The sequence below is a fragment of the Danio aesculapii genome, chromosome 16 (assembly GCF_903798145.1).
Source record: "Danio aesculapii chromosome 16, fDanAes4.1, whole genome shotgun sequence".
Taxonomy (NCBI): domain Eukaryota; kingdom Metazoa; phylum Chordata; class Actinopteri; order Cypriniformes; family Danionidae; genus Danio; species Danio aesculapii.
In genome coordinates, this window is record NC_079450.1 from 12,333,381 (window position 1) to 12,350,619 (window position 17,239).

General features: G+C 33.3%; 1 protein-coding gene across 2 annotated transcripts in view; it reads left to right on the forward strand.

Annotated features, from left to right (window-relative positions):
* The window catches only part of rims2a (regulating synaptic membrane exocytosis 2a), a 290,481-nt gene extending 277,144 nt beyond the window's left edge, over positions 1 to 13,337 (forward strand). For both annotated transcript variants that reach the window (XM_056475706.1, XM_056475705.1), the window contains 5 exons: positions 4,420 to 4,561; positions 6,136 to 6,248; positions 8,708 to 8,809; positions 8,892 to 9,031; positions 10,894 to 13,337. In XM_056475706.1, coding sequence (XP_056331681.1) covers positions 4,420 to 4,561; positions 6,136 to 6,248; positions 8,708 to 8,809; positions 8,892 to 9,031; positions 10,894 to 11,109 — 713 coding nt within the window. In that variant the 3' untranslated portion in view covers positions 11,110 to 13,337. The remainder of the gene's footprint in view (positions 1 to 4,419; positions 4,562 to 6,135; positions 6,249 to 8,707; positions 8,810 to 8,891; positions 9,032 to 10,893) is intronic.
* Positions 13,338 to 17,239: the final 3,902 nt, after the last annotated feature.

The window sequence follows — 17,239 nt, forward strand, 5'->3', positions numbered from 1 at the left end:
TCCTATAGTTTTCCAGAATGGATTTTACATTAAGGATTTATATTGTTATTGTACTAAACAAATTACTAATGTTATATTGTGTAAAGTAATTAACAATGATTTATTATTGTCAATTTATTTATTCATTTAAATGTATTTATTTATTGCTAATGTTTTGTTTTGACTTATTACTTTATTATTATTATTATTACTTATTGTTTATTATTATTATTTATTGTTATTACTTATTGTTTATTGTTATTAATTATTATTACTATTATTATCATTATTTGTTGTTTATTATTATTATTGTTGTTGTTGCTTTTATTTAAGTTTTTGAAGAAATGTGCTTATTATTTTAAAAAATGGCAATGCAAAAATATACTGATTCTCAATATTTTATTTATTTATTTATTTATTTATTTATTTATTTATTTATTTATTTATTTATTTATTTATTTTTTGTTGTTGTTGTTGTTTGCTTGATTGCGTGATTGCACTAAACAAATTAATTTTAAGAAAAAAAAGTGAAATAATAATTATATTTTGCTGAAAGAAAACACATTTCTCCTATAGTTTACCAGAATGGATTTTACATTAAGGATTTATATTGTTATTGTACTAAACAAATTACTAATGTTATATTGTGTAAAGTAATTAACAATTATTTTTTATTGTCAATTTATTTATTCATTTAAATGTATTTATTTATTGCTAATTGATGAATACTTTTTTATTTCTATTCATTTAATTAATATTTTATTATTGTCTGTTTAATTTATTAATTTAAATGTATTTATGTACTGATAATTTATTTTTAATGCTGTATTTTTACTTATTACTTTATTATTAGTATTATTATTAATTTTATTTATTTTATTTAACATAAATGTGCGTAATTGTCAAAAAATTTAAATGCAAACTTATATTGTTCCTCAATATTTATTCATTCATTTATTTGCTTGATTACTCTAAACTAAATAATTTTAAGAAAAAAATTGACTTAAAGTTAGTTACAATGCATGACCCTAAAAATAAACATTTATTTCAGTTTTCAGGCTTGAAAAAGTATTTATTTATGTATTTATTCAGTATATATTTATTTATATTGTTATTTTGTTTGGTTTAAAATGTGACCTAAACCTGGACACATTCTTCTCTTGCTTTCTTTTTCCTTTAAGACATGATCTTGATGACATGATGACTTTTTAATTTTACGGACAGTCTAAGTCTTTTGACATCGTGCAACATAGTTTCACGTCTTGCTCAAGCTCATCCTTTAATACAACTGAACCATTATAGTACAAAAAAGGACACTCACATCCGTCAATATGTTCGTCACTCACTTATGTTCAGCAACATCTCAGGGCCGTAAGCGGAGGCGGACGACATTGAATGAAAGAAACTCCAGCCTGGTGTGCGTGAATGGTTCAATCTCAGCAGCACAGCCATGTCTGCTTCCTGTAGCCTTCACTTCTGTTCTGCATTCAGAGCATCACCATTTCTGCGTTTCTATCTGCCAGCAAAAGAACAGCATGGGCATCAGTTCTGCATGTCAAGTTAAATAAAGCAATAAGGACGTGCTTTACAGTGATTTTAGCCTCAAGTGACTTATTGCTTTTATAAAGTGGCGGCAACAGCAGTATGATTAAAGGCGATAATGTGCAATCAATCATAATAATTGGAATAAACAAGTCATTATTTGAACTGTAGGCATCTTATGGGTGGCAGACTGCATTGCAACAGGGATAGTTAATCAATTCATTGAAGAGTATTTTCATGGGTATTTTGTTTAGCAAAGGAGTTTCTAGTAAACCTCCATCCAGCAAGTGCATTCAGATGGAGCAGCACTTTCTACCCAGAGCCGGAATACATTAAAAAGTTACGCAGAAACCTATTTATCGATGATATTGACTGCGTTTACATGGACATCAGTAATCAAATTATTTGCCTTAATCTAATTAAGACAATAATAAGATTAAGGCATTTACATGAGTTGCTTTTTGAATGTTCCTTTCATTATCCCCTTTTACCATTATAGCACAATTCGATTAATGTCATCGTGTCACCGTGCTATCCACATTTCCTCCAGAGTTTCGTGTAAATTCGGGTGTTTCATTATAATTTGTCGACTTAAACTGCAGTTTGGCACTTTCACTTTCATTCGGGAACATTTCATGCATGCCCCCCGTGACAAACGAGATATTGGATGCAACTATGAACTGCTGGAAGAGTGTTGTTTTAATGGAAGTTCATACCGCATGCTCAGTGGAAGAATAAAAACCTCAGCATTTCACGATGCATGTGTCTGTGGTCTGCACTCGGTAGATGCAAAGAGTGTCAAACAGCCGTGTGTGTGTGTGTGCGTGTGCGTGCGTGTGTGTGCGTGTGCGTGCGTGTGCGTGCGTGTGCGTGTCTGTGTGTGTGTGTGTGTGTGTGTGTGCGTGTGTGTAGACTATCCTGTCGCAAAAAGTGGCAAAAAGTCCTACATGACTGTAATAGTTTGACTGCGGTGTTTACATGTCTGTACTGCACTTCAGTAATGCCCCTAAAATCGGCATACTCCACATGTCTTAATTCTCTTTAGTTCGATTATGACCTTAATCGGATTAAATTAATAAAAAATCGCTATTTACATGGTAGACTCTTAATCAGAGTGTTGTCTTAATTGTGTTAAAACCAAAGTATTGATGTCCATGTAAACGTACTCAGTAACATCAACATAGCCATTCTTCAATAATGACAGATGTTTGCATCACTTCTCAATGAGCCCGCCTCAAGACACAATTGATCTGATGTTAGAATTTAACATTGCTGTTCCCGGATCCAACCGCAAAAGACGTTGGTTACTAGGTAATAAAAGCATGCAGTGGACTGACCTAATAAAAGCAAAATGTAACCCACTAGCATGAGTAATTAATATGCAATATCTCCTCTATTAGCAGCACTAGATAAGTTCTGAGTGTTTTGAAAGTGCCAGTCTCAACTTATGAATGGCTTACTCAAGTGCGTAGATTTGCTTTTGTTTGCTTTCCCCCCTAAATGTAAAGTTAAAGCTCAATTAATAAAGACTTCCGTTTATTAAGGGTTTATATGTGCATAATCACTTAGCGCTGCATCTGAACACATTTTTGCAAGTACAGTTGAAGTCAGAATTATTAGCCCCCCTTTGAATTGTTTATTCTTTTTCCTAAATATTTCCTAAAGGATGTTTAACAGAGCAAGGAAATTTTCACAGTATATCTGATAATATTTTTCCTTCTGGAGAAAGTCTTATTTGCTTTATTTCAGCTAGAATAAAAGCAGTTTTACATTTTTTTAAAAAACATTTTAAGGTCAAAATGATTAGCCCCTTTAAGTTACCTTTTTTTTCAATTGTCTACAGAACAAATCATCATTATACAATAACTTGCATAATTACCCTAACCTGCCTAGTTAACCTAATTAACCTCGTTAAACCTTTAAATATCACTTTAAGCTGTATAGAAGTGTCTTGAAAAATATCTAGTCAAATATTATTTACTGTCATCATGGTAAAGATAAAATAAATCAGTTATTAGATGAGTTATTAAAACTATTATGTTTAGAAATGTGTTGAAAAAAAAATCTCTTCTCTTAAGCGGGCGAATAATTGAGGAGGAGGGGGGGGGGGGCTAATAATTCTGACTTCAACTGTATATATCCATTTATACATGTATTTCAATAATCAGTGGATATTGGTGGGGACACGTCCCCTCTGTCCATGCTTATTCTACACCCTTGGGCTTACTTGAACTCTGCGTATTAAATTGATTTTAATATTGACAGCATGATTTCAGCAGGACTCCCTTACGATGTACTAAAGACTACAACTCCCATGATTCCACACTCAGTCATAGCATCATCAAACTCTTCCTTTTTATGTTGTGAACGTGCAGCCTCTAGTCATGAAAATTACATATATTGCTTCTTAAAATGTAAGTTGCAATCATTTTTCTTCTCTACTCTGATGTATATCTAATTGTTTGGATGTTCACAGCTTGCTATTGGTTGATCTATTGTGATTGACATGTTGCCCCACCCCCAAACAAGTAACAATGTCCTCAAAAAAAGAGAGAGTAGGTTTCAGTTTCATTACAAAAGTGACATTAAAAATAGCCTACTTTTATTTCATGGAGGCTTTAAGTGTGGTTGAGTGCACCTGCGTAAGCCGTCACGTCAAATCACACTCTGTACATGTCTATAGGCCAGATATAGAAACAACGCTCTGTATCTAAAACAAGAAATGCTGTTGAATTCAGTCCATCCTGTGGGAGCAGAAGCACGTGTGTCTGGACGTTTATTTTCACAGCATCCAGATGAACAGAACATCAGCTGTCAGTGTTTAGTTTGTGTTGGCAATGTGCAGAAACCTGATTGACTGACAGTCTCGGTGTCTCTCGTCTGTGTGTGTTTCTGTAGAAGCAGGAGGGAAGAAGCTGCGCAGCACCATCCAGAGGAGCACAGAGACGGGACTGGCTGTGGAGATGAGGAGCCGAATGACAAGACAAGCCAGCCGAGAATCCACTGACGGCAGCATGAACAGCTACAGCTCTGAGGGAAAGTGAGTGACAGCACACACACATGCAAAACCCTTCTGACAAACATCTCTCTGCATTTTTTTATGTGTATATTTTTTTCCCAATTTCTGTTAAACGAGAGAAGATTTTTTCAACACATTTCTAAACATAATAGTTTTAATAACTCATCTAATAACTGATTTCTTTTATCTTTGCCATGATGACAGTAAATAATATTTGACTAGATATTTTTCAAGATACTAGTATTCAGCTTAAAGTGACATTTAAAGGCTTAACTTGAATGAATTAGGCAATGTAGGGTAATTATGTAAACATTGTATAATGATGGTTTGTTCTGCAGATAATCAAAAAAATATTGCTTAAGGGGGCTAATAATATTGACCTTAAAATGTTTTTCAAAAAATTAAAGACTGCTTTTATTCTAGCCGAAATAAAACAACTAAGACTTTCTCCAGAAGAAAAAATATAATAGGAAATACTGTGAAAAAAAAAATCCCTGCTCTGTTAAACATCATTTGGGAAATATCTGGGGGGGTTGGATCACAGAAGGGCTAATCATTTTGACTTCAACTGTATGTTCAGTGGCTAATTTAGATGTGTATTTTCATAAATATATAGAGTATATAGAGATATTTTATATGGCCATTCAAAAACAAATATGGTAATTATGATGATGATAATATAATAATAATGAAAATGTGAACTACACACACTTGAAGGCAAAATGATTAGCCCTCCTGTGAAATGTTTATTCTTTCTCAAATGTTTCCTATTTTAAGTGCTTCTTAAAACAGATTTTTTTCAATACATTTTTATATAGTACATTTAATAACTCATTTGTCATAACTAATTTCTTTTGTCTTTGCCATGACAACGCTACATAATTTTTTATTAGTTATTTCGCAAGATGCTAGTATTCTGCAATTTAAGTGCAATTTAAAGGCTTAACTAGGTTAAGTTAACCAGGCAAGTTTGGTTATTTAGGCAAGTCATTTTTGGTTTGTTCTGTAGTCAGCCAAAAAAGAAATGCTAATAATATTGACCTTAGCTTTTTTATTATTATTATTATTCCAGCCAAACTAAAATATTAAAGACTTTCTCCAGAAGAAAAATGTAATAGGAAATACCCTGAAATACTCTGTTAAACATCTCTTGTGTAATATTTGAAAAAAGTGATTTCACAGGAGGTCTATTTAATACACGAATAATAAAAAAATAATTAAAATAATAATAATAATAATTATTATTATTATTATTATTATTAATAATATTATTATTATTTAACAGCATTTGTGTCCTGCTATCATTAAATACAGAGAATAATGTCATTAGTTTTGAAATAAATGACCAACTTTACAGGTAGTTATCAATCATGAATTTACAGCTCAAACAAACATTTTGTACTGCAGAATCAATATAACTGATTTTATAAACATACAAGCTTGCCTCCCAAATATCTCACCCCATAGACCTCCACTGTAAATCTTTACCATCAATGATTTTCTTTGAGAATTGATGGCACGTTACAGGTCTCTTTAGCTTCAATACTGAAAGCAGAGCTCTAGTATTCCTCTGATCAATCTGTTTTTCCTCTCAGCCTGATCTTCCCTGGAGTGAGACTCTCTTCAGACAGTCAGTTCAGTGATTTCCTGGATGGACTTGGCCCCGCCCAGCTGGTGGGCAGACAGACGTTAGCCACACCTCCTATGGGTGAGCGATGCTTTGTTTATCCACCTGTTTCTGCACATGAAGACTTCATTTTAACTGCATTGGCCTCTGGCAACTTTCTTTCAAAAGAACTGTAAAAAACACTTAAAATAATTATATTAGACTACTTATAATCCATATCTGTAGTGTAAATTGTTAGAGCAACAGTATGTACAGAACAGTAATGTTGAAAATACATTTGTGATATTGCTGCAGAAAGACTTGTTTTAATTTGCTATTTGTATTCTTCTGAATAATTTGTTAACTCTAATAAGTTTCCTTTTAAATGAACACTCCACTTTTTTTGAAAAAAGATTCATTTTACAAGTCGCCTAAAGCAGTAGTGCCCAACTTTTTTTATCACCATGGAACGGTCAACACTTGGCAATTTTACCGCAACAGGGGGCTGGGTAGAGTTTACATGAATTGCTAGGCAACCATCAAGCTGACAAAACATTGCTGTAACTCTGATACAAGTTTTATTTAGGAGGAAAATTACAAAGCACTGCAGTGTTTGGGTGTTCTGTGTTTGTCTGAGATAATTAGACTACTGAAATGTGTATATTCCATATAAAGTATGAAGCTGATTGGTCAGTTCTTGTCACTTGATTCACAGTGCATTCAACTAGGTGTGTCTGGAAGGCGCGAGCGTGTCACGCCACTTGCACATGCAAGCTGCACACCTCCATTGGAACTTGCGCGCAGAAAAAACGCGATATGTGAATGGCCCCTAAAAGGCCACCATCATTTGCGATCTCCAGCATTTGATCTTCTTGCACAAACATGCTGGATTCACCTGATTCGTTTACAAATGAGTTGCGGATCAATTCCATGGCAGTTCACGGGTCCTTCACTGGGGCTTTTCCCCTTAACAAAGAAACTTTGCAAAGACGCCTGTTTCTCACTTATTTTGCTAGCTTGTGGGTTAAATTTGGGCGCTCAAGTAACAGAGATGAAAGCGAGAGAATACGGTCTTTTTGAAAATAAAAGATTTTTCAAAATAAAAGATTGTTCAGACTCGGATAATAAATAAAACGTAAATAATTAAGGATTTCTTGTGTGGCCGCGGCCCGTGGTTGGGCCAAAAGGTACTACTGGCCTTAAGGTAAACAGTTGAGTTTTAGCTTTTTTGAATCCATTCAGCCCATCACTTTTAGCTTAGCTTAGCATAGATCATTGAATCAGATTAGACCATTATCTCACTCAAAAATTAATAAAAGTTTTGATCATTTTATTATTGAAAACTTGCTGGGGACTATTTCAGGCACTGTGCAATATGATTGTGCCTGCTGCAGCCATGGAACGGCAAAAAGGTTTCACGAGTATTACACCAGATCGAGAGCATAGTTCCTAGTAGGGATGTCTAGATCCGATCACATGAACCGAAATCAGGCCCGATCACGCGGTTTCAGACCTCCTGATCAGGACTTTTGCATTTATCTCATTTTTTAACACATCTATAGTTATGCGGTGGCACCGAGTTAGACCTCTTTCGTGACATCCTGAAACAGCAACGCGGGCAGCATGACATCACTTTGTTGCACAGACGATATTGGCTAATGCCGGCAAAGTAGAACACGGAAGCAGCTTGAAGTGGAAAGCGCGAGTATGTCTGCTGTCTGGAGGTATTATAAAGTTAATGACGACAATATTTTGGTGGAAAGAAAAAGGCTACATTTAACACAACAAACCTGATAAGACACCTCCAAACCAAACGTAGAACCTCGAGTTAAAATTCTGTCTCGCAACTATTTCACAAAAAAAGCTCTGCCAGCCCTTTATAAGAAGATTTCTGACAAACTACTTGTCCTGTTATAAGATGTACCCCATGTTTCGTTCACCACACACATATGGAGTTCATCCGTAGCTCCCATGTCTCAGCTGAGCCTTTATGTATTAAAGAAGTATCGAATCAGGTTTTGGTATCAGTAGATACTCAAAATCAAATGACTCGGACTTCAATTCGAGGACAAAAAAACCTGATTGGGACATCCCTAGTTCCTAGCCATATCAACCTAGAAAATAGAGCAACTTTTCATTTTTCTGTCCGTTTTAGCACACAATGTACAGTAACTACAGAAGATTCAGCTTTAGATAAAAAAAAAAGCTATCAAAACTCATTTTTGAGCAAGATGCTAATGGTCTAATCCGATTCATTGACTTATGCTAAGCTAAAAGTGTTCCCGCAAGACAAAAATGGTAAAACTCAACTGTTTAACTCTAGCAGAGTTGTAAAACGAGCCTATTTTCTAAAAGTCTAGTGAAAAAATACTGATTCTTTACTGTTTAACAAAATTCTCATAAAGCATTAGGGGATGTACTGTAGGAAAGAGGTGGATAAATGCTTCTCGAAAGCGATTTTGTATCCAGTTACACTCTCACACAAATATTTCCCCAATGCTAGTCCTTGCGGCAATGTTCTCCAGATGTAACTGGTATATCCCTGATTCCTTCATGTCCAGGTGACATTCAAATCGGGATGGTGGAAAAGAAAGGAGCCCTAGAGGTGGAGGTGATCCGAGCCCGAGGCCTAGTGGGAAAACCAGGTTCAAAGGCACTGCCAGGTGAGCATGGTTTGAGGCTTTCTGATGGTGTATTCACAGACGCTGCTCACGATTAACCCCATCTGTTGTTATTCTGCTCCAGCCCCTTATGTAAAGGTGTATCTACTGGAGAACGGCGCCTGCATAGCCAAAAAGAAAACAAAAGTAGCAAGAAAAACACTGGATCCTCTTTACCAGCAGCAGCTGTCATTCGAAGAGGCTCCAGGAGGAAAGGTTTTACAAGTATGTTTTTTTTTACCTCTTAAGGCCCAAGGTGTTTTTTTACATGCATTTTTTTTATTTCTCTTTGCTATTTGGGCTTATTGAAACCTAATTAGAATAAAGCCTAAGTAATCATCTTTTGATATGATGTTCTTTTAGAGAAAAAATTATGTCCATATATGTGGACTCGTGATCCGAATTGACATAAAATGCATATATATAATAATTTTTTTTTACTTGCTTTGACTATCAGAGAGTAAAAACAATTTTTTTCCCCATTTTGGACAGTTAAAAATAGTGTTTAGGACATTTCATATGCTGTAAAACAGTTGCAGGATGACACCGTATGTCTGTAATAAAATATAACACATTCAAAGTATTTTAAGTAGCCACTTAAGAGCTAAAATGTGCTGTCCATGAATGTAGACACTCAAGCCCTAGGAGGTTATTGCACTCAAATGAAACTAAAATAAATTTAAAGCATCTGCAAGTTTCTAAAAGTTATAGTTAAGTATGAAAAACCTTTGTGAAAAATATTAATAATAATAATAATAATAATACAAATTTTACATCAGTTCCCCCAAACTGCATTAACAACACTAACAATTTTTGTCAATGTCAATAGCTTATGCCTATTATTAAATTACATATGACAATATTTTATATGTATAGCTTTTCATTATTGTTTTATAGATACGTATTTTCTGATTTTCTTTGATCTTAAAGCATTTGCTGACAACTTTGACGTGACTGATGTACTACATATACTACATATAATATTATTAGCAACTATCGTAAAGTAATAGTGACAACATAGTATATTTTAGCTTTTACTATAGTAAAACATGAAAAGAAAAAATATATACATCTGTAGAAAACCTACAATACAGAGTTGTATACAGTGCTCAGCATACTTGAGTACACCCCATTAATAACATATTAGTCACCAAACATCTTTAGAAATTGAAAGATAATTAAATTCAAGCAAAATATTGCAAAAAAAAAAAAATTGCAACCCACAAAATTTTAACTTATTTCAATTTTTTTGCTTTCTTGATTTTTCCCTTTTTAAATTTGTACTTAATATTTTTCTATAACATTTAAATTTGTGTGTACTAGTTTTTGGGCTGTTATCGTAGGTGTTTTTGTTAGATAAGCTCCAGATTTGACTTCAGTACTGAATAATCTAATGTATATGCACAAATATAATATTGTAGAGCTTCCTATTAAAAACATGAATTTAAAAGAGAGATTTGTGAGGGGTGTACTTATATATGCTGACCCTAACCCTAACAGTGCTATAGTTGTTGTATTGCCAAAGCAACTACTGTATAAAAAAATAATTCAAGTACTTCCCTATAGTATTGTTTAAAAACAATTAGTTAGTATTTTTTTAATGTAAGTGCACTTGGGCACATTGCAACTGTAAATAAAAAAGTATCTTATTCATAAATTAATACACTGATATAAACGTTATATAATGTCTTTCAAATATTTCATGTGATAAATTTGTTTTTATTATACAAATAAAGCAATAGCAGACAGAGGGAGGAAAAAACAAGCAGATTGAATAGTAATAGGGCGAAACAATACAAAAAAAAAGACTACACTTATATACACTTATTAATATATATATATATATATATATATATATATATATATATATATATATATATATATATATATATATATATATATATAAATAATTTTTTTTCACTAAATAAATGATTTAAGCAATTAGTAAATAAAAGAGTAAATGCAATTAGAGAATTAAATGAGCACTCAATTTAGCTACCCAAGCCTGCTATTCTGTAGCTTTATCATTGATTTTTTCTATGAGTGCGACTTAATATTGACAGCCCTTCATTCTCTTTCCATTGTAGATCATAGTGTGGGGAGATTATGGACGTATGGACCACAAATCTTTCATGGGAGCCGCTCAGATACTGTTAGATGATCTGGACTTGTCCAACATGGTTATTGGCTGGTTTAAGCTGTTTCCCCCATCTTCACTGGTCGACCCAACCTTGGCCCCGTTGACCAGAAGAGCTTCCCAGACATCTTTGGACAGCGGGTCCGGGCCATTTGCTCGCTCGTAGCAGTTTCCTGAAATCTAGCGTTATTGTAGCAGCCATTGGGTGGAGTTTGAGATTGGCGACAGGTCCTGTTCCCCAGTAAACACTGCATGCTTGATGTTGTGTGTTCAAAGCTTGTTTCTTAGGGGAGAAAAAAAGCGGACCTGTTTTTGCTCGCAAAAAAACGACGCACATATTGTGCACAAAACAGAGAGCGCCCTCTTGAGGGAAAGGACGCGACGAAGCTGGAAACGGGCTCCTTTGCTCAAGGAACGTCACAATTCCTGCTTTTAGATCCTATTTGAAGCCATTGGAGTCGAGTTTGAACTGAGAACCGAGAGTTCTTCAGAAGCCCTTTTTTTTGCAACGGGGTGGAGCGTCAACTTTCGTTTTCCATTTATGTTTCTTTTAATGTCGATGTATTTGTATCTACATGGGCTAACAGTGTTCCTTGGGTCAAGCCATGCCAACAGACCCAGAAATGTACACGCAAAAACAAACAAACAAACAAACAAAAAAAAACATGACGTGGGAATGATCACCTCACTCCCCAGATACATGATCCTGCTAGATCAATACAGAGATGATATGTAGGTTTGAATCATCTTTCAAGATCAAATTGAACTCCTTTTCTTGATACTGTATGAAACTTAAAGAAGAAATGGCGAGTTTTTTGTTGCATGGACACAACTTTAGCTGAACTTAAAAAAAAAAGCGAATAGAAAATAATTTTCTCAGATGCTACTTGCGAAAAAAAAAATGATGATGAAGAAATAAAAAAAAAAAAAACTAACCAGATCAGCCATTTTCAACAATTTCTATTATTTTTAAAGATAAATTTCACTAGTGCATGGTTTTCATGGGGAGTGAATGCTATAGTGTGATTTGAAAAAACTACAAAAAATAACTTGTTTTTTGTCCTGTAGACCGTTCATTGGTCTCTCTACTGTATTTTTACAGATAAATGACGAGTTTAACATTTTATTTACAGTGAAAAAATCTGTTCATGTGACAAAGACGTATAAGAATAAATGTCTATGATTTATTATTGTAAAGGCGTAAGCCTTATGAAGCTAAAGACGATGTGCAAATTGTACGTTTCTCTACTTCTCCCTTGTCCCAGGGTAAGCTCTCTGTACTTCTGTTGTCAGATCCCCCCCACCCCCCTCCCCGAAATTGTTCCAGTTTTTAAGTTCTCATTTTCAAGGCTGTCGGTTTGGCGCAGCTCTTCTAGTTTTAGTCTGTATATTTGTTTGGAGTTCATTGGTTTAACAAGCATGTTGAAAAGGGTTTTTGGCAACATGGCTTGGGCACATCTTACAGTAACTCAGCATGTTTTGATAAAGACGATATTTGGAGATTAAAAAAAAATGTACAGTGCATGTCGACGACGATCCCCTTCTTCACCCTGAATTGAATTTTAGTGAAATTAGGCAGTGGTCTTATGAGGACCAAAAAAAGAAGGGAAAAAAAAATACGAATGAACATTCCACCTTGTAAAATCATACTTTGTTGTTGACAAATTTAAGGGAAAAACGCGACCAGGGATTTTTCTATCTTTACGGAGCTGCAGTATTCCTGATTAAAGAGCCCACAGTTTCACTTTTTACCGGAGGCGCTGCAGCTCACTGACTTTGGCAGTATTGTGCTGTACAGTTTTTCCGAGCATGATGCTGTCTGCAGAGAAATGCACATCGGGACGATGATATTGCCACACGATATACCTTTGCTTTTTATTTCTTCCTTTTCCAGAAAGTAGAAGTCATTTAATATATTTTTGTTAGTTTATTTACAAGCCAAGACCTATTTATTTTTCATTTTCTATTTTTTAGTAATAATCAGAGCTACTTATATCTGAGAAGTTTATGACTCATAGTTTTAATGCCTGAATGGAATTATACAGCGAGACATTATACCTCTTCCTACGTTTTTTGTTTTGTTTTGTTAATTGCTCAATGTGACTATTTTCATTTAGTCTGCTTATAATTTCTGTATACATCAATAATTTCCATTAAAGATACACTAGCGCTGTTGTTAAAGCTTTTTGAAGTGGGATAATGTCTCATGTTTAAGGTATGTTCTGTTCTATTTCAAATGCCTTCTCTGTTTTTTTGTTTGTTTTTATTTTCTTTTTTGGTGCAATGTGTTCATGCCAAGGCTATGTCTTGGTCAAGTATGGTTGAGTACAGAGATTTATGTAAGTTATTTTTCAAATTAAAAAAATAAAAAATGGATATTACACTGGAAAATGAGCGTTCGCAAACAAAAGCAAGAAGTCTCTATTTATAATGTTTCCTGACATGACATGAAATCACTGGAATAGATATATTTATATATTTCTCTGAATTGTGTATTGAATGTAGCAGTTTACTTATCGCTGATGTCAAAATTAATAGCCCCCTGCTAATTATTAGCGTCATTTATTTGTTTTCCCCCAATTTCTGTTTAACAGAGAAGATTTTTTTCAGCACATTTCTAATTATAATAGTTTTAATAACTCATTTCTAATAACAGATTTATTTCATTTCTGCCATGATGACAGTAAATAATATTTTACTAGATATTTTTCAAGACACTTCTATACAGCTTAAAGTGACATTTAAAGGCTTAATTAGGTTAATTAGGTTAACTAGGCAGGTTATGGTAATTAGGCAAGTTATTGTATAATGATGGTTTGTTTTGTAGACTATTGAAAAAATATTATAGCTTAAAGGGGCTAATAATTTTGACAGTAAAATGTTTTTTAAAAAACTAAAAACTGCTTTTATTTTTGCCGAATTAAAACAAATAAGACTTTCTCCAGAAGAAAAAATATTATCAGACCTACTGTGAAAATTTCCTTGCTCTGTTAAACATCATTTGGAAAATATTTTAAAAAGAAAAAAATTTAAAAGGGGGCTAATAATTCTGACTTCAACTGTATACAGTATATAGCCATTAACGGAGTAGATTGCTTGGAATTAATTAGTGTATACTTAGAACTTCCACTGTTCAGACCATCAACTGTTCAGATACCAAACTTTTTGAAAAATATCTTCTTTTAATTTTGATTAAAATGTGAGAAATATACTTAATCATATACAAACATCATTGTCTAAATCAGTGGTTCCCAAAGTTGCAGGAAAATGAGGGGAGTTCATTTGATTAACCTATGATTACCATATTTTACCCACAACCTACAGAGGAACAAAATAGTAGTTCATAGAAACATTGTTAACATGTTAATAACATACATCAGGTATTTTTTGGCAACCCCTGGGGTGATTTTGTCATATTAAAGACACAACAATAGTCATCAGATGCAGCACATTGATTTTATGGCACCAGGTTAAACTTTCTGACACCTTTACTGCACTCAGGTACATTAGCTAAAAAGTGGGCTAAAAAGTTTGGGGACCCCTGGTCTAAATCAATAATAATAAAAATAATGCACGTTTCATTTAATTAATTAATTCCTTTATATATATATATATATATATATATATATATATATATATATATATATATATATAGTACTTGTATAACTTGTCTTAGGTCTTGAGTTTTATTCATAATAATAATAAAAATAATATTACAGCAGCATGGTGAGCTACAAAAATAATGTTTGTATTATGATAATAAGAACATATAGCTTTCTTATTTAATAATTATTTTATTATAATGCAGTACTGGTATCATTTTCCTAGGCATTGTGTAATAATATTACTAATATTACAGTAGCATGATAAAAAAATAAATAATAACTTCTTTTATTTATTAGATTATTCGTTTATAAATGTAGCACTAGAATACTTTTTTCCTAGGCCTTGTGTATTAATAATGTCATTAATAATATTACATAAGCTTAATAATAATAATAATAATAACTTTTTATTTATTAATTTGTTTATTATATTGGAAATATAGTACTACTATATAATTGTTTACATCTTTGTAGTGGTGACGCGGGGGCGCATTTTGCCTCACAGCAAGGTCGCTAGGTCGAGCCTCGGCTGGGTCAGTTGGCGATTCTGTGTGGAGTTTGCATGTTCTCCCCGCGTTCGTGTGTGTTTCCTCCGGGTGTTCCGGTTTCCCTCACAAGTCCAAAGACATGCAGAACAGGTGAATTGGGTAGGCTTAATGAGTGTGTATGGGTGTTTCTCAGTGATGGGTTGCAGCTGGAAGGGTATCCGCTGCGTAAAACATGTGCTGCATAAGTTGGCGGCTCATTCCGCTGTGGCAACCCCTGATTAATAAAGGGACTAAGCCGATAAGAAAATGAATGACATCTTTCTAGTGTATTAATAATATATTTTTTATAAACATAATTATGTTACACAATATAATAGCACAATAAGATAATAATAGCACGATAAGCTACATTAAAATGGCTTGTTTTATTTAACACTGGTATAAATGTTTTTTGATTATTATTACAACATACTTGCTTTATAAAGTTACTAATTCATTGAGTATATTGTAAATTTAGTAGGCTAACAGTATAATTTTGACCTATAGAGGTCTGTGGGTTGATGTGAAAAATCAGAAAATATATTTTCCTACATGTTCTCAGAATGATCAAAATCTTTAGAAAGCAGGCTCACAGCTTTCCACAAACAACAGAAATATATTGCTTTTTGTCAGAAAACAGATTAATCATAAGGTGATTTTGTCAGTGCTGCTCTGTGGTTATGAGTAAGTGCTGAGATTTTGTCTAAAAAAGGAAGCGAACAAATAAACTTCCTCCTGCTTCCCTTTAAAATTGTGGATGTTGGACAGTCACAACACTCATGAGCTGACAAGACTGCTGACAGTACACAAGGTAAGGTAAAATAATAATAACAATAATAACCTACTGTATATACTGCAAAAATATACTGAATGGCAGCTCAAATTAGTGAAATTGGGATTCTTTATTTGTCACCACTCCACAAAATTTGATATTGTAATGTTGATTGAAGAAACAACAGCTTTACTAAACATTACAATGTTACCTTTCAGTATTGGTAAAACAGAAGTTAAACCTGTCTGTATGTCATATAAAATGACATCCACAAATTATTTATGTTTTAATCATAATTAAATACACTTTTTGTGTCATTCAACCATTTAATTAAACATATGCATAATATATATACAGTGCTCAGCATAATTGAGTACACCCAATTTTGAAAATGAATATTTTTATCTATTTCTCAGTGAATACAGTCTGGTGCATTTAAACAAAACAGATTTATTAAACAGATATATTTATTAAAATAATATTTTAGTCACCAAACACATTTAGAAATTGAAAGATAATAAAAGTATATTAAAGCAAAATATTAAAAAAAATTTACAACCTATAATATTTTGACAAAATGTTTCTTTTTTTTAATTTATTTTTTTTTTTTTATTGATTTTTCCTCATTTTTAAATTTGTACTTAATATTTTTCTAAAACATTTAAATTTGGATGTACTCATTTTTGGGCCGTTATCGTAAGGTATTTTGTTAGATAAGCTCCAGATTTGGTTTCAGTACTGACTAATCTAATGTACATGCACAAATATAATATTGTAGAGCTTCCTATTAAAAATATGAATTTAAAAGAGAGATTTGTGAGACGTGAACTTACATATGCTGAGCATTGTAAAATAATAATAACCTTTTGCTTAAAAAGTATGCTGCTGTATATTACAAATAAATGTACTTGTTTTGATATCTAATGCAATAACATTTATATTTAGTTTACTGATCAGACCAAACTATATCAAAATAATGCACCTATTTTAACACTTTGATGCATTACATGGGTCTAAAGCACAGGTGTCAAACTCAGTTCCTGGAGGGCCGCAGCTCTACACAGTTTAGTTCAACCCTAAAAAACACACCTGATTAATTACTAATTAAGTCCTTCAGGCTTGTTTGAAACCTACAGATAAAGCTGCGGTCACATTAGAGTTTGAGCATGTGAAATTCAGTTGTACGGCGTTGCGAAAAGAGGTGGGATTGAACAAATGATTAGATATTTTAAAAAGTGAGCGATTGATCCATGTTTTAAATGACTGTACAGAGAGGTCATGTTTTGATCCTCGAATGGTCTCACTCATGCGATTTTGCATGTCAGAATTCACCAAGCTTGAACTTTGCAACACAGCAAACTGTGAAACTTGTCACACAAGCTTGCATTTCCC